The 27,926-nt window shown below is 35.6% G+C and overlaps 1 protein-coding gene across 13 annotated transcripts in view; it reads left to right on the forward strand.

Moving 5' to 3' along the window:
• The window catches only part of MYCBP2 (MYC binding protein 2), a 261,465-nt gene that overhangs the window by 128,267 nt on the left and 105,272 nt on the right, over positions 1 to 27,926 (forward strand). For all 13 annotated transcript variants that reach the window (XR_006271202.1, XM_043477949.1, XM_043477938.1 and 10 more), the window contains 13 exons: positions 1,376 to 1,467; positions 5,938 to 6,072; positions 7,399 to 7,482; positions 8,654 to 8,750; positions 10,773 to 10,965; positions 11,464 to 11,738; positions 14,113 to 14,334; positions 17,448 to 17,639; positions 20,090 to 20,296; positions 21,154 to 21,285; positions 23,305 to 23,483; positions 25,988 to 26,130; positions 27,498 to 27,598. Coding sequence is in view for 12 of the 13 variants with exons in the window: in XM_043477949.1 (XP_043333884.1) it covers positions 1,376 to 1,467; positions 5,938 to 6,072; positions 7,399 to 7,482; positions 8,654 to 8,750; positions 10,773 to 10,965; positions 11,464 to 11,738; positions 14,113 to 14,334; positions 17,448 to 17,639; positions 20,090 to 20,296; positions 21,154 to 21,285; positions 23,305 to 23,483; positions 25,988 to 26,130; positions 27,498 to 27,598 (2,052 nt within the window). In the remaining variant the exon portion in view is untranslated. The remainder of the gene's footprint in view (positions 1 to 1,375; positions 1,468 to 5,937; positions 6,073 to 7,398; positions 7,483 to 8,653; positions 8,751 to 10,772; positions 10,966 to 11,463; positions 11,739 to 14,112; positions 14,335 to 17,447; positions 17,640 to 20,089; positions 20,297 to 21,153; positions 21,286 to 23,304; positions 23,484 to 25,987; positions 26,131 to 27,497; positions 27,599 to 27,926) is intronic.

Raw genomic sequence — 27,926 nt, forward strand, 5'->3', positions numbered from 1 at the left:
TCTCTTCCTCAATCATGCTGGGCACAGTCAAACTTCAGGACCTTCACACCTGTTACTCCCCCTGACTACAGATCTTCATTCCCGTACCTGCATGGCTGACTGTTTCTTTACCTTAAGATCTCCACTGCCTGATGAGCCTATTTAAAACTGTACATCCAACAGCCCCCATTTTTTGTTGTTTGCCTGTGTACCCCTGTATGCCTGATTCCTACCACCTTGCCTGGCACACAGTATGTGCTCAAAATTATTTGCTGAACATAAACAGCAGAGCTATAGGGGCAAGTTATTAAGGACCTTTATATCATGCTATTTACAATGACGAGGAGGGAAACCATTGAAGACTTTTAGGCTAAAGAAGTATTCTAATCAGATATGCATTTTTAAAAGATAACTATGGGTTATTAAAGAAAAGCAAAAACCTTTAACTGTGGACTATGGGTTAGAACAAGGAGAGAAAGGAGAGAAGAATTAATTCGTTCATATTGAATTCTTTCAGCTGGTAACACTGGAAACACTGGTGGCATTGACAGTGTTTGGTACCAGCAGTAGAATAGATACAGAGCTGGTGGAGAGACATGGGAAAAAAGGATTATCCCAGGGTTTTTTTTTTTTTTTTTTTAAATTTATGGCTGTTTCAGGTCTTTTGTGGCTCCTGGCATCTTCACTGTGGCATGTAGGATCTTTCATTGTGGCATGAGGGCTTCTTTTTAGTTCTGGAGCCCATGGCAGGTGGGATCTTAGTTCCCTGACCAGGGACTGAACCCACATCTCCTACACTGGCAGGCATTGGCGGATGGATTCTTTACCACTGAGTAACCTGAGTGCTTTACCTTCTGTTATTGCTGTTCATCAGCTAATATTTTTCTAGCCTTTTTTTTGGGGGGGAGGGGGCTGTGGTATATGAGTGTTCTACAAGTATCGTTTCTTTTAATTCTCACAGTTACAATGAAGTAGGCACTGCTAGTGTTTCCATCTCCCTTCTATGGATGAAGAAACCGGATCCAAGGATCTCATAGCTAGTTACATGTTAAGGCAAAATTCTACTACATTTGGAAGCTCACTTAGAAATTAGAGTTCTCTTACCTCCTTCAGATGTTTATTATATCTGGTAAAGGACATTTTTGGAGCATTTGATATAAGTAGGTGAATATATAAAGCAAGAAAAACTGAGGTTAATATAGACCATAAGACATTGTATATGTTTCTTAATTTAGATATATAGATTTGTTTATTTCACTAAATAAGATTTTTTTTTAAGCTGGCACTCGTTTACATGTTGTCATCTCCAGTGTATATTAAAGACACAAGATTATAAGCACGTTATTCAGCAGATTTACGTGATTGTGATCACAATGACCTCTTCTCCTTTCCCCAGCTGTTTGAGTTAGGTCCTGATGGAGGCGATCATGAAACTGACGGAGACCTTCTTGCAGAGACGGATGTCTTGGCTTATGACTGTGCTGCTAGGTAAAGATCTCTTCAGTATTCATTGTAATCGTTGCGTACTTGATATGCAAGTTTATTATAAATGAATGATGTGATTTAAAAAGGAAGTTTTAAGTAATCTGTGATCAGATGCTTAAGAAACTAAGTTATGTACTAGGTGCTAAGTGTTGCTTTTAACAATAGTACATTAAAACTAGAGTGTCCTTCATATTTGTATTTCACAAGATAAATTGACTGTTTCTACACAGAGATGGAAATATACGTATATTTTGCACACATATTTTCATACATCACTTAGAGAACATCTGATATGCTACTCTAGTAATGCGGTACAATTCTTTACTACCAGTAGCGTTATGTGTACTATGTCCAGTAGTCACAGTGGGCCACCCTTTAGATCACCTGCATACTCTTGACACCTTGACACCGGGCCTGTAGTGTTTGCTTGGTTATAGCACCATTGGAGAGGTGGCCGGCTTTACTGAAACCTCAGGAGTAGCCAGAATCAGGATGCTTGCTTTTAAAGTTTTCGTTACATAAAAGAGAGGCAGATTTTATGAGTCTTTCTGTGCAATCCCAAGAATTACCTCAGCACTGTGCTATGATAAATCAGGGATGATGTGAAAAAGAAATGAATGGAACTTCATGATAATAGTAACACATGGTCCTTCACCACTCACTATGTTAAGAAAACCTTCTGTGGCATTCATAAGCTTTTTGCTAATGAAAATGTATCTTTTCTAAAACTGGTGATAAGACATTGAGTTTGCTTTCAATAGATAATACTTTGTGAACAAAATAGTAAACCTAAAGAAAATTCCGACTATTTCTTCACTTTAGGCATTAACCAATATGGGGAGATACTTTTCCGGTAACTTTTATGTTATCCATGAATGAAAATTAGGGAAATTTCAGGAAGGTTAATTATTAAGTAATTTTTAGTAAAACCTTAAGATACCACTGTCATCTTATTTTGAACAGATGATTATAAGTCAAAAATGCAGTATATGGTTTTATATAGACAGAATCGTCTAGATTTTCTTCATTTGCCTACTAATGAAGCCCAGATTCCTATGGCTAGCGTTAAAGAACTTCCATAATCTTTAACAGCCTCTTTAACTTTCTGCCTATTACTCTTCTTTATCTGTCTTGGTGCTCTAATCCTACTGGACACTTTGCCCGTTCCGTACCCTGTTTCGTACTTTCAGACCTCTGCAGACTGTTCAGGACAGTCTTCCCCTTCCTTAGTGTCCTCTGTTCTCTCTATCCCAGCTGCAATCAATGCACATTCCCTCCATTCCGTTACTAGGACTTTTCAACTTGGGTGTATATCAGATTCTCTTTATTTGTTGATGCATTTTTTTTTCTTTCCTCCTAATTTAGTAAACTTTTTGTGTAGTTACTGTGTGACAGGCTCAGTCCAAACCCTTTGTCTCAACTCAGTTCTCAAACCAGTCCTATGACCTGGATATTACTGTTATCCCTATTTTCAAATAAGGAAATTTGAGTCATTGAGTCACAGAGAGAATGTAGTAACTTGCACAAGATCACGCAGCTAGTGAGTTATAAAGCCAGGCCTTGAACTCAGGCCATCTGATTCCAGAGCCCCCAGAACACTTCAGTTGAATAAATCTATTTTAAAATTCAGTCTTCCTGAAAAAACTATCAGTTTTTTTGATAACAGTTAAAGGTCATCAAAAAGGCAAAATGGTTGTCTGAGGAGGCCTTACAAATAGCCGAGAAAAGAAGAGAAGCAAAAGGCAAAGGGAAAAAGGAAAGATATATCTATTTGAATGCAGAGTTCCAAAGAATAGCAAGAAAAGATAAGATAACCTTCCTCAGTGATCAGTGCAAAGAAATAGAGGAAAACGATAGATTGGGAACAACTAGAGATCTCTTCAAGAAAATTGGAGATACCAAGGGAACATTTCATGCAAAAACAGGCACAATAAAGGACAGAAATGGTATGAACCTAACTATGGTATGATACCTAAAATGGTATGAACCTAACTAAGCAGAAGATACTAAGAAGAGGTGACAAGAATACACAGAAGAACTGTACAATAAAGATCTTCATGACCCAGATAACCACGATAGTGTGATCACCCACCTAGAGCCAGACATCCTGGAATGAGAAGTCAAGTGGGCCCTAGGAAGCATCACTATGAACAAAGCTAGTGGATGTGATGGAATTCCAGTTGAGCCTTTCAAATCCTAAAAGATGATGTTGTGAAAGTGCTCACTCAATATGCCAGAAAATTTGGAAAATGCAGTAATGGCCACAGGACAGAAAAAGGTCAGTTTTCATTCCAATCCCAAAGAAAGGCAATGCCAAAGAATGTTCAAACTGCCACACAATTGCACTTATCTCACACTCTAGCAAAGTAATGTTCAACATTCTCCAAGCCAGGCTTCAATAGTACATGAACTGAGAACTTCCACATGATTAAGCTGGATTTAGAAAAGGCAGAGGAACCAGAGATCAAATTGCCACTTCCATTGGATCATAGAAAAAGCAAGAGAATTTCAGAAAAACATCTACCTCTGCTTTATTGACTATGCCAAAGCCTTTGACTATGTGGATCACAACAAACTGTGGAAAATTCTGAAAGAGATGGGAATATCAGACCACCTTACCTGCCTCCTGACTAATCTGTATGCAGGTCAAGAAGCAACAGTTAGAAATGGACATGAAACAACCAACTGGTTCCAAAGTAGGAAAGGAGTACATCAAGGCTGTATATTGTCACCCTGCTTATTTAACTTATATGCAGAGTACATCATGAGAAATGCTGGGCTTGAATGAAGTACAAGCCAGAATCAAGATTGCTGGGAGAAATATCAATAACCTCAGATACACAGATGAAACCACCCGTATGGCAGAAAGTGAAGAAGAACTAAAGAGCCTCTTGATGAAAGCAAAAGAGAAGAGTGAAAAAGTTGGCTTAACGCTCAACATTCAGAAAACTAAGATCATGACATCCAGTCTCATCATTTCATGACAAATAGATGGAGAAACAGTGGAAACAATAGCTGACTTTATTTTTGGGGGCTCCAACATCACTGCAGATGGTTGCAGCCATGAAATTAAAAGACGCTTGCTGCTTGGAAGAAAAGCTCTGACTAACCTAGACAGCATATTATAAAGCAGAGACATTACTTTGCTGACAAAGGTCCATCTAGTCAAAGCTACGGATGTGAAAGTTGGACTATAAAGAAAGCTGAGCACTGAAGAGTTGATGCTTTTGAACTGTGGTGTTGGAGAAGACTCTTGAGAGTCCCTTGGACTGCAAGGAGATCAAACCAGTCCATCCTAAAGGAAATCATTTCTGAATATTCATTGGAAGGACTGATGCTGAAGTTGAAAACTGCCAATACTTAGGCCATCTGCTGCGAAGAAGTGACTCATTTGAAAAGACCGTGATGCTGGGAAAGATTGAAGGCAGGAGGAGAAGGGGAAAACAAGAGGATGAGATGGTTGGATGGCATCACTGACTTGATGAAGATGAGTTTGAGCAATCTCCAGAAGTTGGTGATGGACAGGGAGGCCTGGTGTGCTACAGTCCATGGGGTCACAAAGAGTTGGACACGACTGAGCAACTGAAATGTAAAAGTCATCTTATTTTAGTATGAAAGTTTTATATTTTTAAAGCACATTTTAGAATTCACAATGTAGGGGACAAAAATGTCTTGACCATAACACAAGTAACTGTTATTTGTATATTTCAATTGGAGGATAATCGCTTTATAATGTTATTGGTTTCTGTCATACAACAATGCGAATCAGCCATAATCATATATATATATATATATATATCCCCTCTCTCTTGAGTTTCCCTCTTCCCTGCCACCCCTCCCTTCTAAGTTGTCACAGAGCACCAGGCTGGGCTCCTTGTGTTATGTAGCAACTTCCCACTAGCTATTTTGCACATGATAGTGTGTTTGTGTGTGTGTGTGTGTGTGTGTGTCTGGGCTCCCTATTTTGCACATGACAGTGTGTTTGTGTGTGTGTGTGTGTGTGTGTCTGGGCTCCCTATGTTATATAGCAGCTTTCCACTAGCTATCTGTTTTGCACATGATAGAGTGCGTGTACATGTGTGTGTGTGCGTGTGTGCTACTTTCTCGATTTGTCCTACCCTCTCCTTCCCCCACTGTGTCCACAAGTCCGTTCCCTACATCTGCATCTCTATTCCTTCCCGCAAATATGTTCGTCAGTGCTGTTTTTCTTGATCCCATATATATTTGTTTTTTCTCTTTCTGACTTCACTCTGTATAGCAGTCTCCTGTATAGTTCATCCACCTAACTCCTGCTGACTCAAATTTGTTCCACTGTCCAGACTTTTTAAAATAGAGGGTTTTTAATGTTGTTTGACAAGAATCTTATAATACAATGTATTTCATGTTTTGCTTATAAAAAGGATTTTAAAAAGTAAATGTCTGTACCAACGAAGTGCGGAGGCCTTGTCTTTGACACTCTGATTTTCCTCTTAGGGAAAAATATGCAATGATGTTTGATGAACCAGTCCTCCTGCAGGCAGGCTGGTGGTATGTAGCCTGGGCGCGAGTGTCAGGACCCAGCAGTGACTGTGGATCTCACGGACAAGCCTCTATTACCACAGATGATGGGTAAGCAGAATGTTTTCAGCATTACTTAAGCAACTCTCATTTTTGTTAGTTGAATGTTGATTTGAAAGCTCAGAGGTCTTTTAGTAGGATAAAAAAAAATGTTTGTAGGTCTAGAACATAATATGACCAGCTAAAAATTAAATTCGTGTAATCTCATGCTAAATAAAGTAAGACAAAATGAGAAGATATTCTGATATTCTTTGCTCTTGCCACTTAGCATTTGTATGTATTTCTGGCTGTTACAATGTTTAAAACCTTATACCAAAATTAGAAGTTACATAGAAGAAAATGACAAGAATAGTTAGGAGTCTGGAAACTAGAAAAAAGAAATATATACTTGCTATAAAATTTGATAGTGCTTATGAAAATACAGATTGCAAAGCTTTCATGATATGAGATGATATAGTTTTAATAAAATGTAAGGGGAAATTTACTGTTTAAATTTCAAATGTAGAGTTCTTCCCAGTTTATAAACTGCTTTCATACATTATATCTCATTTGATGCTCTCAACAACTTTGTGAAGGGGTTATTAGCCCTGTTTTTACAGTTGGGAATAAAGAGACAAAAGGTGAAACAATTTTGCATCAAATTGTACAGCTGCTGTGTGGCAGAGCCAGATCTCCACCTGGGGTCTCTTGACTCCAAGTCTAGCCTACTCTGTACTCTGATTCATATGAAAGAGCTATCATTTATAAGAGAAGTTCAGTTTATTCTTTATCATTCTTGAGCATTAGCTGTTTGAACTGGGTATATTTCATATAGTTTCATTCAACTCAGAACTGACCAAAAAAAGAGCAGACTAATTTATGAGATAAATTCTGTGTTCCTGAATGTACAAAGTAGAATGTTGTAGAGAAATGAAGTCTGTTATCCTAACATATCCTTTTCAGATTGTATGGTAAAACTGAAGAGATCTTTTTGATCCTGTACTGTATTATTCCTATATACAGTTGATTCAACCTTGGCATATCATAGCATTTTAAGCTAAAGTTTATATCGTATCTAGTTTAATAGATTTCAAACTGTATGTTGAAACATCAATATTTTGGTAAAAATGTTGAAGTTGAAGTTGAAGCTGAGCTTTAACATAAAGGAGGGATCAGGCAGTAGCTCCAAATCAGGTTCAGTTCTTTCATTTAATGCATTAAGCTATTTGGAGCTAGAACTGAAATCACAACAGTGTCTTTCTACTTTTACTTTTTCCCTTGAAGGATGAATTTCTCTTCAGTTACATAAAATTTGAAAACATGATTGTTATGTTTTTCATTTCCTTTCATGAATCTTAAATCATGTTGTTTTTAGTTACATTGTTATTTTTTTCTCAGGGTTGTTTTCCAGTTTAAAAGTTCAAAGAAATCAAATAATGGCACAGATGTTAATGCTGGTCAGATACCTCAATTATTATACAGGTATTTAGCATATTTATAGTTAATTAACATGGTTTATTCTTTTAATATAATGCACTAGGATTACTATAAAATATGTGACATAGTAAGGGAGAAATTACTTGAAGCATTCAGCACATTATAATATACCATTAGAAACAGAACAAAAACGTCTAGGTTTTGTATATCTTTAAGGATTTTTTTACCTGAAGGTTAATTTTAGTAAAATGTCACTAGTGATTCACATTATCTATATTATGCCTGTAATATTTTAATGACTTATTTTTTTAGTCTTGATTTTCTCACCAATTTCAGAATGTTTTAAACTAATGAAATTTATCTTAGAGAAATGAAATCTGAGTATTAGGGACTTTTCTATGTAGGCCTAGTTGACTTATTCTACAGTTTTATGTTTCTTGTTCATCTTGTGATAGAATGAATTGGAAAATCCCTTACTGCTGAAAAGTTTCTGCCTTTAATTAAAATATCAAATGATAGCTTGTTCATATAACATACTATTATATTTTAATATTATTTAAGAATTTTAATTACTTTATGGGAATTGAGGCATATATGGGAGCATTGCCTATGTGTGTATCCATCTATTTCTAGGAGATTACTGTAATAATTTTTGGATGAAAGAATTTAAATAGATATAAACCATTACTAAATAATAACATTCTTATTTTAAGTAGTAAATATAAAAGGAAATAGCTTTAGAACAGTGATTCTCTCTTCCATATCTTTTCTAGAAATCTCTTTAAGAACCTAGATGGTATAACCTCACTTTTTCCAAGAGGAGATTTTTATTTGCTGTTTTGCAATCTGTTTTAGTCAGTATTTGCCATGGGTAGATTTTGAACATTACTAGTTGCTTGGTCTACTCCTGGGTACAGTTACTAGCATTTAATAGTAACATTACTAGAAAACATAAGTTATGTTTGCTGTCTAGTAGGAGAAGAGAGTTTCTACTACCCAGCCTTACAAAGGTGGCATTTAGAAGATGAACTGCTTTGCTTATGTGCTAAAAATTTTGCTTAGCATCGAAAATGTTTATAAAAAACCCCATATTGGGATATTTGCCTAACAAAATACTTAAATGTTTAATTTACTTTGCTATTGCAAAAATGTATATTTGAGAAGAAAATGTCATTGAACTTTCCAATGTAAGTTTATGTGTGTCTGCTACCTTCAGACTTCCAACTAGTGATGGCAGTGCTTCAAAGGGCAAACAGCAAACCAGTGAACCTGTACATATTTTAAAGAGATCTTTTGCAAGAACTGTCTCAGTGGTAAGCCATTTTAAAAAATCTCAGCTTTTCTGTCCAGTGTTCAGTTTTGTTCTGAGATTTGTTTGTAGTAGTTTTGACATCCCAAGCCAAAGAATATGCACTTAAAATAATGTGAAAATAGAGGCGTTCTGTGTGTATGTGTGTGTGTGTGTATGTATCTTATATACACACTGCGTCTTTATTCCTTCATCTGTCACTGGACAGTTAGGCTGCTTCCATGTCTTGGTTGTTATAAATAGTGCTGCTGTGAACATTGGGATGCGTGTATCTTTTCAAATTAATGATTTTCTCTGGATACATGCAAAGGAGTGAAACTGATGAAAAATTTCATCAAATATACTACAGACGAGCTTCCCTAGTGGCTCAGATGGTAAAGAATCCGCCTGCAGTGCAGGAGACCCAGGTTTGATCCCAGGGTCAGGAAGATCCCCTGGAGAAGGGAATGGCTACCCACTCCAGTATTCTTGCGAATACTGGAGAATTCCAAGGATAGAGGAACCTGGCCAGCTACAGTTTATGGGGTCACACAGAGTCGAACACGACTGAGTGACTAACATACTGCAGATATTCTATGTTGATACACTAGCTCTGTCTGAATTTTTTAATGTTTGCATAGTATTCCATAGAATTGTGTACTTTCTTTCTTTTTTTGATTGTACCACACAGCTAGGGGATCTTAGTTCCCAAATAGGGATAGAAGCTGGGCCTTCGGCAGTGAGAGTTCAGAGTCCTAACCACTGGACAGCCAAGGAATTCCCAGCAGATTGGTGTACTCTAATTTATCTAATTCTGTTCCTATCAAAGGATTGTTTGTGTCTCGTTTTTTACTTTTACACAGTTGTCTCTTTGTACTTGAGGGGGGATTGGTTCCAGGACCCCCCACATATACCAAAATTCCTAGATACTCAAGTTCCTTATATAAAGTGGCATAGCATTTGTGTGTAACCTACACAAATCCTCCTGTGTTCTTTAAGTCAGCTCTAGGTTACTTATAATGCCTAATGCAATGTAACTGTTATGTAAATAATCCTTGGCATGCCACACATTCAAGGTTTGCTTTTTGGAACTTTCTGGAAATTTTCTTTCCTAAATATTTTTGATCCTTGGTTTGTTGAATCTTCAGGTGCGAAACCTTTGAATACAGAGGGTTGGTTTTATATTCATCTCTGTAAATACGTGTCTTTGATACTTACATACTTCTATGAATATTTTTGCTGGAAGTGAGCACATTTAAATTTGGATATATATCAAGTCAAATACACCTTCCAACAGGTGTGCTTTGAATAAGGGACTCATAAGAGCTTTGGCTTCTTGGTACCTTGACATCCTTTCAGTATTAAGATCTGTTTGGTGTCTTTTGACCCAATAAGTATCTTTGCCTTTGTTATGTCTTTTTCAGTGATCTTTTTTTTTGTGCTGCCTGGTAATTGTTTCATATTAATGTCTAAGTGGTTTTGTGGTCATTAGGTAATTGTAATTGTAATCTTTGTAGAATAAATTTATTCATTCATTTCTTTAAAAACTTAAACTACAAACCTTTATTCTCGGTACTGTCACACCAGAGGACTGAGATTTGGTAGAGATGAGATTTATTTTGAGATTCGTGTCGTATCCATTGTCATGTAAGCATCATAAAACCTGCAGGCCAACTGGAATGGCAAACTATGCTCACCACCCTAAACCCATATTCTAGAATTTTTAAAGATCCAAATAAGTGTTTTTTGTATTTCATAGTCAATTTTAATCTCCTCTTAACTTGTTTATCAAGATTTGGCTATAGTTTGTATTGTAAAATTTAATATGTAGATATAGAGTAAGTGATTTTTTATTTTTGTTAAGCTCCAAAGATGTTCCTAGTGGTCATTTAATGAATGAACTAATAGAATGTCTATTATTTGGGTTACTGAAACTCAGTAGAAACTTCAAGATTAACTTTTCAAGTTGAATGTCATCTTTCCATTTGAGTCAACCTATAGTATGATTTAAACTAATTGGTATCTGTTTTTTCATATTCTGGATTAGGAATGTTTTGAGTCATTGTTGAGTATTCTTCACTGGAGCTGGACCACCTTAGTCTTAGGAGTTGAAGAACTTAGAGGATTAAAAGGATTCCAGTTTACAGCTACGCTTCTAGATTTAGAGAGACTGCGCTTTGTAGGCACCTGTTGTCTGAGGTTATTGCGTGTCTATACCTGTGAAATTTACCCAGTGTCAGGTATGATGCATTTTTTTTTAATGACCTAAGGGGAGAAAATGTTTTGAGACATTGAAGAGGTTTGCATACGGATTACCATGAGTTTAAGGTCCCCAGCTGCCTTTATTTTAACCTGCTCCTGAGTTGAGTGGAAAAGGTTGGCTTGTTGTGATGCTCATATTTACTTATAAAGAATATAATAGATTACATGTCATTCTGATAACAAAAAGTCACATTAGGCTAAAGTTATCTACTCTAATAAAGTGTTATTTTAAACAGATTCTGTCAAATCAGAATATTTTTAATGACTGATTTGGACTTAAATGCTGAAACCACTGCAAGTTTTTTTTTTTCCCTATTTAGATTTTTAAAAGAAATACTTTTGGACCAACATGTGATCTCTCTTGTTTCATTTCTAGGTTATGAATAGCCATATAGGAAGTTGCTTGAAATATGTTGAGTGTTTTCATACATATTTATTATCCTAATTAATTATTTATCTGCTTTCTCCTCTTAAAGCTACAGGAAAAGCTGTTGTAGAAGAAACTAGCAAGTTAGCAGAATGTATTGGAAAAACCAGAACTTTGTTAAGAAAAATTTTGTCCGAAGGAGTTGACCACTGCATGGTGAAACTGGATAATGACCCCCAAGGATATCTCAGTCAACCCTTGAGTCTCCTAGAAGCTGTCCTTCAGGAATGTCATAATACCTTCACTGCCTGTTTCCATTCTTTCTATCCAACTCCTGCCTTACAGTGGGCTTGCCTTTGTGACCTGCTGAATTGTTTGGATCAGGTAATCTTAAGTTTGTAAAATGTTAGTTGAAAATATGATATATTACTCAATACTTTTCAAAGAAAATATATTTCAGTTGCCTTAGCCTTTCCCTTGTATAAAAGGTATATTAGGAAATCAGTTTGGTATATGTGACTTAAATAATCAAAGTTAAACAAAATTTTCTATTTGCTTTATCCTTTCTCAGTTACAGAATTGGCAAGCACGTCGTACAGATGCTGGGTTGCTTTTTGAATCTGTGAGTGAGCATGTGTGTGAGAGCAAGGGCAGCTTATGATAGCTCCACTCCCGTATCTCCGGAACAGTCAGGAGAGGGACTGTGAACGACTTTGCGTGCTAACGTCATTCATTCACTCATGAGGGAACTGCAGCTCTCATAAAAGTGTATGCCCCAAATTAGTTTCAAATACCTGAGCAGAATACTGGCAGAACTAAAGGGAAAAGTAGACAAATCACATTGATAGTTGGTGACTATGGGTAATTAATAGAACATAGAACTCTTTCAGTAATTAATAGAACAACTGGACAACAAAATCGGTTCGAATACAGAAGATTTGAACATTATCCATCACCTTGGCCTAATTGATATTTACAGAACAGAATGTGCAGGTTCAATGTACATATTCTTTTAGGTATACATGTTATGTTAACAGAGGTAGATTGTATGCTAGGCCACAAAATAAGTCTTAGTATATTTTACAAGATTAAGATCTTAAGGTGTTTTCAAACCACGGTAGAATTAAATTCAAAATTAAATGTAAATTATATCAAGGAAGACACCAAATATTTGGAAAGTAGGCAACACTTCTGAGTAACCAGCAAATCAAAGAAGAATTCCAAAGGAAATTAGACATTTTGACACTGAAGATAAAAATAAAGCACAGTTTGTGAGAAGTAGCCAGTGTGTTGCTTGGAGGAAAATTTATACTTTTTATTATTTTTACTAGCAAAAAAGAAAAGTTTAAAATCAGTGACCTAAATTTCTACCTTAAGAAACTAGAAAGATCAAAACAAACCCAATGTAAGAAGAAAGTAATAAAGATAAAGGAAGGAAATAAAAAAGTTAAACATCAAAATCAGTGAAATAGAAAATAGAGAAGATTAGAAAGTCAAAAGTTGGTTCTTTGAAAATAAATTTTTTAAACTTCTAAGAAGTCTGAGAGATGAGAGAGAAAGAAAAAACTCAAAATACCATTATCAGGAATGAAATTGGAAATATACCTATAGATCCAACAGACATTAAAATATTATAAGGGAATATTATGAACAGTTTTATACCAATAAATTATCACTTTAGATAAAGCATACAAATTTCTTGAAAATTACAACTTAACCAGGACTGGCACAACAAGAAATAAAATAATCTGAATGTTTTTATGTCCATTAAAAAATTGAGTTATTTAAAACTTAACCACAAAGAAAACCCTAGACCCAGATATTATCATTGATGAAGTCTACTAAACATAAAGGAAAGAAATGACTTTACAAACTCTTTCAGAAAATATAGGAGGCAACACTGCCAAACTAGTTTTTCAAGTTACACCCATCCTGATACTAAAACCTGACAAGGATTGTGAAAGAAAAAATATTATAGACAAATATACTTAAAAAGATGGATATTAACTATTACCAAATCAAATCCAGCAATATAAAATGTGTATTATACCAACTGAAGTTTATATTAGAAATGCAAGGTTAGTTTTGCCTTTAAAAATTAATGTAATTGATATTTGAGTTGCTATTACAAGCATATTAACCGAATGGAGAGACAAAACTATATGATCCTCTGTATATCCTGCATATCCTGTGTTGATAAGTTTTTAATACTTTTTTATAAAATCTTGCCAAGTGTGATAAATTTTCTGAATAAGCTGTGTAATAAGATGACATACTTTTGTGATCTTAGTGAAATGCTGCTGCAGCAGCATAACAACATTAAGCTACATTAACAAGAGGTAGATATCTTCTTATAGTAGCACCGACTGACGAGTCATTTATTATTTGAGGGAAATGGTTTCAGTGCTTGTTACTGGAAATAACTTTCACTGTATACTAATTGGGACCTTTATGAAATCATTTTTGAGAAATCGTACTAGAGAGGACTGTGATTCTGAGGGTCAACAAATATATAAATAGTACAGGAAGCTGATTTCTCGACTGTATTTAGTCATTTTCCAGCTTCATTGGGGAGTAATTTAAGCAACTGTGCTTAAAAGCATTGATAATAATAGTTTATTATTCTATAACCAGACAGAGTGACCGAGTGCTAGAAAATTTTGGTATGATTTAAGGTTGATTGCCTTTTATATATCCAAACACTTGGATTATATTGATGCAGTATTTCTTTGGGGGGGTGCATATTTTTTTTTTAAAGGATATCCAAGAGGCAAACTTCAAGACGTCAAGCAGCCGGCTCCTTGCAGCTGTGATGTCAGCTCTGTGTCACACGTCCGTCAAGCTGACTTCCATCTTCCCTATCGCATATGATGGAGAAGTACTGTTACGGTCAATTGTTAAACAAGTTAGCACAGAGAACGACTCCACACTGGTTCACCGATTTCCCCTTTTGGTAGCACATATGGAAAAACTCAGCCAGGTAGGTCTTTTTCTGAAATATCATCCATACTGAAGTAATAAAACTGTAAACAGAGACATACTTAGTTTGGTGCTTATTCTTCTGCATAGGTAAGTATATTTACCAAATAATGAGTTTTGCAAGAAGAGTTAAAATTAAGAAAAAATTTTCTCATGTTTATCTGTAAATGAGCAGTTTTTTTCTCTTAATTTTTAATTTCAAATGATCCCTAACCCATACAAAATTTGATAGACTTACGAGATAAATTCTTGTGTATTTGTTTGTTGCCAAACCATTTAAAAATTGGAGATACTATAAGCAAACTTTTACATTCTAAAACAATATTTTAGATTGCCAAGATAGAATTTTAGGGAAATAGATAAGTTTTAAAACATTTTTTCTACAACAATTTGGTATATTAAAATAAGTATTCTAAAACAATAGTCATAGGAAACATTATTTAGTCATTACCTCTGGTTTGCTAGAAAGCATTGTGGAGAAAAATTAAGTATGCATGGAAACCATGTATAATTACCACCAAGTTGATGAGAAGTAATCTTTAAAGGGAAAAAAGGATATAAAATAAAACAGTTATACCAATTATTGTACAGTAGTAGTTTTCTAGTGACTGAAACAACAGAAAAATTATGAGAAAAATTTCAGTGACATAGAGAAACAAAATAGGACAATAGTGGAATGGGAAGCAAATTTGCAGTTAATGTCATACTTTGGCAGGATCCCAGTAGAAGTGATAGAAATAAATATGAAGGACTGTTAGAGAGTAAGCCAACATGGGAAATTTTTCAGTCTTAACTAGTAATTAAATGGGCATGAAAGTTTGATGATGGTATCAATATATTTCTAAAAAATCAGGAAAAATAATTTTTTTCTCTTATAAAATCCTGTGCTGGTAAGACTGTAAGGAAACCACTAAACTTATAGATGGTTTATAGCATTATGTAGTGTAAGTAATCCTTTTCTTTCAATCTTTTAGCAAGTATTTATCATGTACCTACTATTTACTAGGCATTTATTAGGTACTAGTTGAGACGGGAATTAAGATAAATACAGCTCTTGAATTGAGGACCCATAAACTGGAAGGTATTTTTTAAAAATAAGTTGTTAATTAAGTAGTGTGTGTGATGAATATTTGCAAAGGAAATTACCTGAGGAAGTAATTGGAAGACTAAAGCTGTGTATATATGTATTTTATTAAAAGGACAAGTGAAAAACTTAGAGCCTCAAATGTCCATCATTAAGTGCAATAATTGAATTTGGATATGTCAACTTGATAAAATATGGTTCTATCAGTCATTAAAAATAACCATTTACATTTAATATCAAGGCACATGTTTGTTAAGTTTTTAAAATAAAAAGTCAAAAATCAAGGTATATATATATATATATACACTGTGGTGACAAACTATGTAAAATATGAGTGCAAAAACACATATTTTGGAAGAGAATACTAGAAGTAAAGATAATGTTTGAGTGATAAAGTTATGGATAAGCTTTGTTTTTCTTTTGGGATTCCCTTTAGTGTTGCACTGTTTTCCTTAAAATACAATAAAACTTCAAGATATTAAAAGCTTTTTTAGAGCTGCTAACATTTGGTAATTATTGAAATTGATTACATATTCACATATCTATTAATCTGTGACAGTATATACTGATTAGTATATTTTGCTTTTTAATGGATAATACAGAATTTTACCATTTGGAAATAGCATAATATAATTAATCAATACTTTTCCCTCTATATAAGTATATTTAGATGTTTCCCATTATTTCAGTATTTTAAACAGTGCTGCTGAAAATATCATTGACTAAATTTTTATGCATATACACAGTGTTTTCCAAAATAAATCTTCAAGAGTGGAAAAATTTTAAGTCAAGGAAAATATGTTAAGATTTTCCGACCAACTGCCAAAATACCTTTTAGAAAGCTAATGTCAGCTTGCATCCCCCACCACTAGTGAATAAGAGTTCCCTTTTTCTAAAATTTTAGTGGCTAGTAATGTGCTTATATATCCTTTAACTAAAATACATTGACACTCTTGACTCCATGTTAAGATTTTATGGGAAGTTTCTTGTATTAATCTTTTAATTACTAGTCAGAAACTAAGTGGATGTAACTAGATATATGCACTCCATGCATCCTGCATGCCCCACCCCCCAAAGAAAGCCCTTCTGGAGTACTGATTATGGAGTACAGTTGGGAATTGAGTTTTATCCAAAGTTAAGTTTCTGAAATGTTCCAGAAAGTAAAGATTTTGGAGAATGAAAGTCATGAAAACTTAATTACTTAAGATACTGACTTAAATGTTATGGTAATTTTATTCAGAGATAGTAGAAATAACTTAAAGATTGAAGAATATCTCTAAATGACTATTTTTAGCCTGTGATTGGACATTAATAAAATATGAGAGAAAGGTTGTGCATATTGTTGAGAGTGCTTCATCTTTTCCCCTTTTTCCTGGAAAAAAGTATTTTCCCTTTGGTCTTTAATGGGATTAATTTCTTATCTTGAAAGTTTTTAATTGGTAGGGGTGGAAATTTCTTGTCTTCACTTCTGAAATCAAATATAGTAGGAATTGTAAAACTGCACTATTTATTGTACAGTTTCATATTTTTGTCCCATACATGTACAGAAATAATTTTATTAGAAAACAGATCGAATAGACTATTGCTCAGTTGCTTTGCCTTTAAATCAGTAGTTATTATATTATTTCATACTTGGAGTTGTTTCATATCAGAAATAATTATCTCAGTTTGGAATCTTGTCCTGCAGAAATAGCTTTTTAAATAGGAGGAGTTTTTTTTTTTCTGTCATATGATTGTTAATGAAAAGTCAAATAAGAGGGTAAGTGAAAATGACTCAAGGTTAATAAAAACACAAACATTTTTGTAAATGTGTGGTACTTTTATGATACCTAGAGACTAATAATTTGATAAAGGACTTCTACATGAAAAGTAGACATGGTGACTCCACAAAGAGCTGGCTGGATACATAGACGCAGACTCAAGTCTGAATTTTAAAGGTGTCTTCTAGAAAACAGTATTTTACAATTGAGTACTCAGGTGAAGGAAAATAAAGCAGTTATCTGAGAACTTTTTCTTTTCATGGGTCACAGAATGAAGAGAATATCTCCGGTATGACAAGCTTCCGTGAAGTTCTGGAGAAAATGCTGGTAATTGTGGTGCTCCCCGTCAGAAACAGCCTGAGGAGAGAAAACGAGCTCTTCTCCTCCCACCTGGTCTCCAACACCTGCGGATTGCTGGCCAGCATTGTCAGTGAACTGACAGCATCTGCCCTGGGATCTGAGGTGAGGTTCTATTCTGATACTGGATAATCAGGACATGCTTCAACGCGCCACATTGTTTCTTTTTTTCATATATTTTGGCTTTATAGAAACTAATTTTCGTCAAGAAAATACTTTCAAGCTTGGCTGGTCCTTTTTTTAATATTCCCAACCCTCATTTCCTTACACCTCCTCTCTGCTCTTACTCACTTCCTCCCTCTCACCAGTTTACCCAGGAGGCTGCACTAATACAAAGTATACCTTTTCCCTTTAACTGCCTCGTTGCACAGTTCAGTTCAGTTCAGTTGCTCAGTCATGTCTGACTCTTTGCGACCCCATGAACCACAGCATGCCAGGCCTCCCTGTCCATCACCAACTCCCGGAGTCCACCCAAACCCATGTCCATTGAGTCAGTGATGACACCCAACCATCTCATCCTCTGTCATCCCCTTCTCCTCCTGCCCTCAATCTTTCCCAGCATCACGGTCTTTTCCAATGAGTCAGCTCTTTGTATCAGGTGGCCAAAGTATTGGAGTTTCAGCTTTAGCATCAGTCCTCCAGTGAATATTCAGGACTGATCTCCTTTAGGATGGACTGGTTGGCTCTCATTGCACAACCCACCACCATGTCCTAGTGAAAGCAGAAATAGTTCTCATTGCTGGGTAATGAGAAGTAGAAGTGGGACTACTAATGATGAATATGTGGTATGGAAAACATGAAGAGGTACAGACCTTAGCTCTGCTCACTTGGTTAACCATAGACAAGCACATGTGTAAAATGGGATTAATAATAATTTTTATATTGCCTGTATCACAAAGGTTTTTTTTTAATTGTAGTAAATTATGTAACAAAAAATTTATCATTCTAGTCATGTTTATGTCTGCAGTTCATTGGTATTAAGTGGAGCCACATTGTTGTTCAGCCATTATTATCACAAAGTTTTTAAAGGATCAAATATTAATATGTTTGAGAATACTACATTGCAATATCTTTAAAGTGCCTTTACATTTTTTTAAGTAATTATTTTTCACCATTTCACTCTCCTACTCACTCTGTTTTATAATTCATCTAAATGTTTTGACTGAATTTGGTGAACGTTTCTTTTTTTTCTCTGAAAAAGTAAACAGTAGACATTGGTTTTATGTCATAATGTGAAGTACGTTGTATCATTCAAATGAACGTTTAATAACCACTAGGTACTCAGTGACCCCAAGTCTCTGGTTTCTTGCCAAGGAATGTCTTTTCTCTATTTTAATTTTATAATTCCTAGTCTTTACTTTTTCTTACTCTCAGATTTATGTAAGAGTCTATTTTCACTTGATCCATTCAGTCTACACTCATTACTGATTCAGAGTGAGAGGTAAGTCTTTAGGATTTCTAAATGATTACACACATCTGAGCAGATTTCAGTATCTCACCGTGGTTGAGGAGGTGAAGCCCTTGTCAGAAAATTTTAATTTTCCTTTTCACTTGTTCATTCAGCCTGTAATATGCTTCCCTCCTATAATATTATAGATCCTGGATGAAAGTTTATGGTACGTTGGTCCCCAGAATACGTTGGTTCCACAGAAGTTTACTATCTAGTAATCAATCTCCTGTGAGCTTACTATTTTAACAGAAAGGAAGGCCCCAAATTTCAAGTGCCTAATTTACAACCTTGGGAGTTTCTAAAGGTCCTGACTTAGATATCCATACTTTTTTCTTTCTCAGAGGAGTTTGTAATGCTTGCCGGAATCTTAAACTTGAATATTTCCCTCTTGTAGCTCTTCCAAACTTCTGCAACCAACTTTGAGCAGAAGCAGGCTCTATAATTAAGAAGATAGTTTTGAACCAAAAATAAGTGCTTTGATCCTCCCTAATCAAAGTCTGTAATTAATGATGTAGTATTTGTGTGTATGTTTATTTTCCCATATTGACTACCAAGTTACCATGATATACATTAATGATATTCAGACTTAAGGCATAGAACATTTTCTGCAATGGAGTCTTAGCTTGAAACTCACAGATAAGAGGAAGGATGGTCTGACTGAAAAGAGGAACCTCAGTCTACCTTTTTCTTGAATAGTCATCTATCCTAGAGTTCTGTGCAGCATAGTTTGAAAACTATTGGTCTGAAAAATATTGGTATCTCTTTGCAAAGTGAATGATAATTCATTCACATGTTATGACTGTGATAACTTACAAGTTTATAGTTCTGACAAAAATTAAGTGAAATGTATAATTTGACTAAAAAGACATTGTCAGATAATATTGATTTGTGAATTTAGAGTGATACAGTCTGATTTTAATCTTGGTTAATCTCTTAATGGAATATACCTTTAGAGAGGTTTAAACCCTCTTATTGAAGGTAGGTTATTTTACCTTAGAAAAGGTAAAATAAAAGTTTCCTTAGAAACTTTTGGATAGTTTTGTAAAAGGCATGTTAGTAACACTTAGGTACAGACTACTGATATTTTCACTTTTGTCATTTACAGGTTGATGGCCTTAATTCTCTTCACTCTGTTAAAGCCAGTGCTAACCGATTCACAAAGACAAGTCAGGGGAGAAGTTGGAACACCGGGAATGGGTCCCCAGATGCCATCTGTTTTTCGGTAGACAAGCCTGGAATAGTTGTGGTCGGTTTTTCTGTCTATGGAGGAGGTGGAATTCATGAATATGAATTAGAGGTTTTGGTTGATGATGTAAGTACCACTCTTAGTATGCAGTTTGGTGTGTGGGTTGTGTGTCAGGACATACATGATTATAATAGTGCAGTGGTCCAGATCCAGATAGTGCAGTTTAACAGATGAGTCATAGCTGGGCAACGTTAGAGAAACTAAAAGGGAGCAGTTCTTCTTGATTGCTTATGTACCATTTGGATCGCTCCTGCTTCATGTTTTCTGCATTTCCAGAGAAGATTTTAAATGAAGATGAGAAATTATGTAACTAGGCCTCAGATTATAAATCTTGAGTAATTCCTTTTTTTTTACTATTATAATATTTCAGAAAACAAGAACAATATTCAGACTGGTATTATTACCCCGTCAGTGATTAAGCAGTTTTGTCAAGAATGCTAATGGATGATTAATAGTAAAAAATGTTGTTGGTTGAATTAGCATTATCTTGCTGTATCCTCTATAGATTTTTTAAAGCACCTAAGTTTCATAAAGTTTTATTAAAATGAGACAAGTAGCATGTAAATCATTTGCTAATAAATAAGTCTATCTGTATTTTGCTTCTCTTAAGCAATTAATTCAGTTAATTATTTCCTTCATTAAGCTCTACAACTAGATATAGCATTCTAATGAAGAAGGGGAAATCATTTTAAGACAGATGAGAAAAGCCTATGTATGATATAATTTGTAGATACTTCAGGAAATCAAATACAAATGAATAGAGGACCAAAAATGTTTTCTTTAGTATGTATGGATGAATGCTAGTGGATAATAATTTTATATGTAAGGAAACAGACTGCTTAAAAACAGTAATTGATTGTAAGTCAAAATTGTTCACTTAATGATACTAAGAATATGTGTGGGTTTTGTTTTGTTTTAATTAGAGTGAGCATGCAGGGGATTCAACTCATTCTCACAGATGGACATCTCTAGAATTAGTCAAAGGAACTTACACAACAGATGATTCACCCAGTGATATAGCTGAAATCAGACTTGACAAAGTTGTTCCTTTAAAGGTAATTTTAACAATGTGTTTAGTTTGTAAGTGGAATGTATTATTATGAGTTTACATAAAAACAATGGTAAAAAGTTTTTGTGGTCCTTTAAATACAGTACTGACTGTATTCCTAATGTGTTACTGTATTGTATTCTACTTTTGCAAAAGGTTCTTAAAGTCTGATGTAGTGGAAAGTAGCCATAGGTTTTGGAGTCAAATAAACCTAGCTTTCAGATACCTGCTTTTTCCAGTATTAGCTCTAAGACATTACACATGTCATCATTTGCCCACTCTGAGACTGATCTATAGGTTGGGAAGTCTAATACCTCCATTATAACATTGTTCAGATTAAATTAAGAAATAGAGGAGAGTACTTGCCTCAGTGTCTAGCACAATATAGAAACTCAATAAATATTAGTTCCTATTTTTTCTTCTCTTATTATGCCAGAACTCATTTAAAGAACAAGTGGTCTTAACAAAATGTTAACTATTAAAGCTATTATTATTGTATATAACTTAATTGTTTTGCAGTAAATAACTATTAAGAAAACAAATTTTGCTTCATATTAAAGTAATAATAGAGGAATTCTGAATCCAACCGTAAATTTTCATCACACAGCTGAGTTCTGGATGAGGTAACTTAATTAGTTACTTCTTCAAAAAGATATATGATACTAAAAAAAACAAAAAATCATCATTGTGAAGTTTATGTCATGGATTGTTAGGCACCAGTATCTGTATGATATTTTTTATACAGGTGAATCTTGTTTTGTATTATGGATATTTCTTCCCATGTTTGCCTGTCTGTTTCTGTCCCTGAATGTCTCTCTTAAAATAAAAATATAATGAACTCATTATTGTATTTTTCCTATATTTAAAACAAGCTTAAAAGTTAAACTTAGCAAAGGAAAATCTTAATTCATGTATTCAAAATCTTTTATTATGGCTAATATTCTTTACATTGTGATTAAGAGCAGAAACTAGAGTCACACTGCCTGCATTGAAATTCTACTTCCATCACTATTTACTAGTTGTGTGACTTTGGGCAAATAATTTAACTTCTCTGTGCCACAGATTCCTCATCTGTAAAATAGAGGTAATAATGGTACTTAACCTTATGAGGTTATTTTAAGGATTAATTTAAGTAAATCATAGAAAGTATTCTGTTAAATAATAAACATCAGTGAGTGTTAATTATTACCGTGCTTGACTTACTAAAAACTCATTTAACCAAATTGTGTATAAATAGACATTGTTTATACAGTTGGCCCTTGAACAATGTGGGAATTAGAGGTGTTGACCCTTCTCACAGTGGAAGATCCAAATGTAACTTACAGTCAGCCCTTTTTATACCTACCTATGCTGGGTCTGCCAAAGCTATGGTTTTTCCAGTAGTCATGGACAGATGTGAGAGTTGGGCCATAAAGAAGGCTGAGTGCCAAAGAATTGATGCTTTCAAACTGTGGTGCTGGAAAAGACTCTTGAGAGTCCCCTGGACAGCAGGGAGATCAAACCAGTCAATCCTAAAGGAAGTCAGCCCTGAATATTCATTGGAAGGACTGATGTTGAAGCTGAATCTCCAATACTTTGGCCACCTGATGCAAAGAGCTGACTCATTGGAAAAGCCCCTGATGCTGGGCAAGATTGAAGGCAGGAGGAGAAGGGGACGACAGAGGATGAGATGGTTGGATGGCATCAACGACTCAATGGACATGAATCTGAGCAAACTCTGAGAGACAGGAAGGACAGAGGAGCCTGCTGCAGCCCATGGAGTTGCAAAGAGTCAGACACAGCTTAGCGACTGAGCAAAACTAAAATGCTAGCTCTACGTGTTTTGATTCAGCCAACCTCAGGTCATATAGTACTGTAGTATTTATTGTTGAAAAATATTCTGTGTAAGTAGACCCATGCAGTTCAAACCCATGATACTCAAGGGTCAAGTGTATTTGCCCGGTTTACTACTAGAGTTCATTTTATATTAACATATCTTTGTACATTATAAATAAGTATAAACATGCTTTACATATTTATCACGAAGGAAAATGTTAAATACGCTGTGCGCTTGAGGAACTATGGAAGCCGCACAGCCAATGGAGATGGAGGAATGACCACGGTCCAGTGCCCTGATGGCGTGACGTTCACGTTCAGTACATGCAGCTTGAGCAGTAATGGCACAAACCAAACCAGAGGGCAGATTCCCCAGATACTCTACTACAGGTAGGTGTGCACAGAGATCGGGGAGCCAGCCACTCGGCGGCAGCAGAACCTGTGCGTTTTACTACCAAGGTCCAAGAAGCCAAATGGGCAGTGATAATTAAATTGCACAGTGTATCTTCCTTGCACATGCTAATTTGTACAAAAAGGTCTCATTTTAATGTATAAATTCAGTGTTTACTTTAAAATGTTCTTTGTCATTATTTCCTTAATATCTTTGAAATGCCTGTGTACAGGGTATATATGCTTTTTGTTGTCCCTTTTATAGTTTTGTGGTCTGCATTTGTGGCCAGATTTTTTTTTTTCATTTATTTTTATTAGTTGGAGGCTAATTACTTTACAATATTGTAAATGGGTTTTGTCATGGATTTACATGTATTCCCCATCCCGATCCCCCCTCCCACCTCCCTCTCAACCCAATCCCTCTGAGTAATTTTAATGGAATTTATTTATTTTAAATGCCAAAAGTTAATGAGGAAATCCATTCTGCCGAAGTGCTGTTGTTACCTTGATCCAGCTATCCTTTCTGCAGAATGTTTTGGTGTCTGTGAATCTAGTCCTTGGAGCCCTAGAATATATAACAATGTATTTCTAATAATATGTTTAACAAAAACCATTCCTTATGTAAACAGTGAAAAACAGAATTAGAATAATTTTGAGTTTAAAAAAACTTTTAAATATACATTTCTCACTGAGTCTACATTTTTCTTTTAACAACTTAGCTGGAACCATAGGTAGTAGTGAGTAGCATTCACCACATTTGTCCTCAGTCTGACTTGACAGCAAATCACTGAAGTTTCCCATAGGTTTCAGAGGCTTACTGCTTCTTTTTTCCTTCACAAACAATCTGGGGACACTGCCTTGGCAGTTAGGACAGTCCTAATTAACTGCTTTCTGTCCTGAGGATCTGCTTGCTTTCTCTGTGTAAAATAGAAATAGTAGGCACAAATAGCTCTATAGTGGCATGTTGCTGCTGAGACACAAAAGCTTTCTAGTCCTTTCACCCTAATGAAAACCCTTTTCTGTTACATAGCCTTACAACACACAGTACATTTTTCTGTCTCTCAAAGTGTGGACTAGAGACCACATCATGTGCTAAAGATAAAAAAGATGGAGAGTCCCTTAAAAGCATCTGCTATCCAGAATTTATATCTTATACAAAATGCAATGTTTATATTTTGATATTTTCCACAAAGATTTAAGTATCTTAGCTTTCATTTTTAATTAATTAAGTTTTAAAAGGTTAAAATCACTTAACTATGAAAGCCGTGTTATTCTGATGTCTGCGAAGTCTACGTCTCTAGCTCCTAGCTCCTCTGAGCCCTGGAGTGAATATCCAGGCCCCTCTGAACTTCATCAGGGTGATGGTGAGGGAGATGGTGATTGGAGGTCCTGTGTCCTGAGCACTCCCTTTCTGCCACGCTGTGTTCTGAGTGCTCGCCCTGTGTCAGTTCAGCCAGTCCTTGCAGGAACTCCACGGGGTGTGCAATTTCATATCCCTCTTTTACAGATGAGGGAACTGAGGCCCAGAGTGACTTAGCGGCTTGCTGCAGTCACACTTTCAGTAAGCTATGGTCCTGGGATTTGTAGCCAGGGGACTGGACTGCAGGTGACCTACCTTTAACCACCGTACCACACACACATCCTCTCTAAGGCTGGCTGACAGGCATCTTGGTGAAACTCCTCCCCATCCACAGGTCCCCATCCAGTGTTCCTCCCCATCCACAGCTATAGCAGACACCTGGGGGGCATTCTTGACGTCCATCTTACCCTCACACTTTGCATCAGTAAGTCTTGGCTTAAATCTGACCTTTTCTACCACTCCTGTAATTAACATCGAGCCCAAGCCGTCTCCACCCTGACTTGAGTAACCACCTGGATAACTGGATTCAAGAGGAACTAGCCTCTAAACCAGCCTCTGTCTTTTCACTTAGCTCTCTTACACTCTGTCCTACACCATGCAGCCAGAGGGACCTCGGCGAAATACAAATCCTGTCAAGTTTTGCCCTTGCTCACCTTCCTCTCATAGCTTCCCTTCCCCATTCCAGGATAAAATGTAAAGTCTTTACTCACGTGGTCCGACTCTTGTTTACCTTACCCATCTGTCACCCTCCACTCTTTCTCCTTTCATTCTAGTCACACTTGTCTTCATTCTGTTCCTTGATCTCACCCATCTTGTTCCTATCTGAAGCTTTATCTTACTGTTCTTTTGGCCTGACTGCTCTTCTCCCAGCTCCTCCAGGTCTTCTTTTAGAAAACACAGTTCAGGCCTTCGCTTAAGTAGTGGTTCTGTCATGATGTTATTTACTTTAAAAAAAAAATAAAATAACTTTAAACTCTTAAGTGGCTTTTTCTTTGAAGCCCTATTACGCCTTGAAACTATATAGTTACACATTCACTATTTTTTAACTTTAACACTTTAAGCTTGTGATCCAGATGTGATTCCTAGAGTTAGATCATGTTTTACCCACTATGTAAAATGACATCATGTGTTACTCATGTTACAGGAGTGAATTTGATGGAGATTTACAATCCCAACTTCTAAGCAAAGCCAATGAAGAAGATAAAAACTGTAGCCGAGCTCTCTCTGTGGTAAGCACTGTTGTTCGAGCGGCAAAAGACCTCTTGCACAGAGCTCTTGCTGTGGATGGTAAGATTTTTCTCTTACTTCCTTAATAGTCCTATTTTAGATTCTTTATTCTCCAACTTACGTGCAGAGTTACTAAAGAAGAACTACCTTGTAAAATCCCAGAGTGGTCCCTTATAGGTCTGCACATATATATGTATATTCATTTTGGATCAGCCATGCTCTCCATACACTAATGCAAAATTTGTTAGAATGTTCCAAAGCAGTTACTTTACACTGTAGTTTTCTGAGTTAGCCCATTAAGAGGAAAACTCTTGATTGAGTCTTTGCTTCTTTTAGTAGTTAAAAAATTTGTTTTCCACTTTAGACCTGGTTTTCTTTCTGTAATAGCATCACCATGCACCCAAAGGTCTGGGCAACCCCAAACGTCTTTCCAGATTAACATACCTAAATAGAGTTTTGCGAGTTCTTCCCCTGGAAACTCTTCAGTTTCTATTCTCTCTTATCTGTTCTCCCATCCTCTTTTTCATGGGTGGATAACATCCTAATAATCTCCCTGCCACCTTTTCCCCACTGCCACACTGCAGCAGAGTTAAATTTACAAAAACCGTACTGTTCACTATAACACTTGTTCCTAAATGTAGTTGCATGTCAAAATCACGTGAGAAACTTGCTGAAAATAAAGAATATTTGGTCTCTCCAAACCAGTAGCTTAGGCTGGGCAAGGAAACTATATTTTTTACCTCAGTGCCCAGCCTGTTCTGATGTACAGCAGATGTAGAAAAAAATATCTAGAAATAATTGACCCTTAATAGAGAGGTCTTCATAATGTGGACTCAACTTATCTTCCTAGCACCATGCTCATGGAAAAATAAAACGTCCATCAGCAAAGTGCTTTCCTTGGGAAACCTAGAAGGTAATATAGCTAATAACAGCAAACATTTTTGGAGTATTTACTATGTCTATAGGCATTCTTTAAGCATTTTACAGGTGTTAACTCACTGAATTATCACAACATCTGATGAGGGAAGTGTGTTATCCTCTATTACAGATGAGTCACCTGCACACAAGGATTATGTTGTTTGCCTGGTTTCAGACATGGCACCAGGAGTACTGGTTTAACATCATGACTGTAACCCTGGGTTCTAGTTCCGGTTCTGTCATTTTACAGATGTATATTTTGGATAAGGTACTTAAACACTATGCGCCTTGGTTTCCACTTCTAAAAAGGGGCGATGATAAAGAACCTTATTGTAAGGGTTAATAGAGATAATGTGTGTAGAGCCCTTAGAATAGTGCCAGGTCCTTGATAAGCACTTGGTCAATGTCAACTATAATTTTACTCAAGAAACTAGAATATGGGTTTAGTACAGTTGTATATATGTTACAGTGGAGTTGCTTTCTAACTGTAGTTTTAATGCCTTTTTCAGCTGATGACATTCCAGAGCTGCTTAGCTCCTCCAGTCTGTTTTCCATGCTGCTTCCCCTTATTATAGCCTACATAGGACCAGTAGCTGCTGCTATTCCTAAGGTGTGTGGTTCAATTCTCTAACTTCGAATCTTTTTTGGTAAATATAATTTTATTTAGACTTTGTGTCTTTCCTTTAAAAATAATCTTTCAGGCATCTGGGTTACAGGTAACAAGTAGATAGACATGTAAATGGTAGAAGTTATTAGTTAAATAACTAACTCTCTGAACTTAGTATCGCTTACTAGTTTACTTTGTAATAGTATTATTTTGTGATAGTATTACTTTGTAATAGTATTGTTGATTGGCTTTACATTTGAAGAACTTGGAAATAAATATATTTTAGAGTATGATATGTAAGGAAAGCTTAAGTTAACTAAGACCTTTAAAA

Source organism: Cervus canadensis, chromosome 9 (genome assembly GCF_019320065.1).
Source record: "Cervus canadensis isolate Bull #8, Minnesota chromosome 9, ASM1932006v1, whole genome shotgun sequence".
Lineage (NCBI taxonomy): Eukaryota > Metazoa > Chordata > Mammalia > Artiodactyla > Cervidae > Cervus > Cervus canadensis.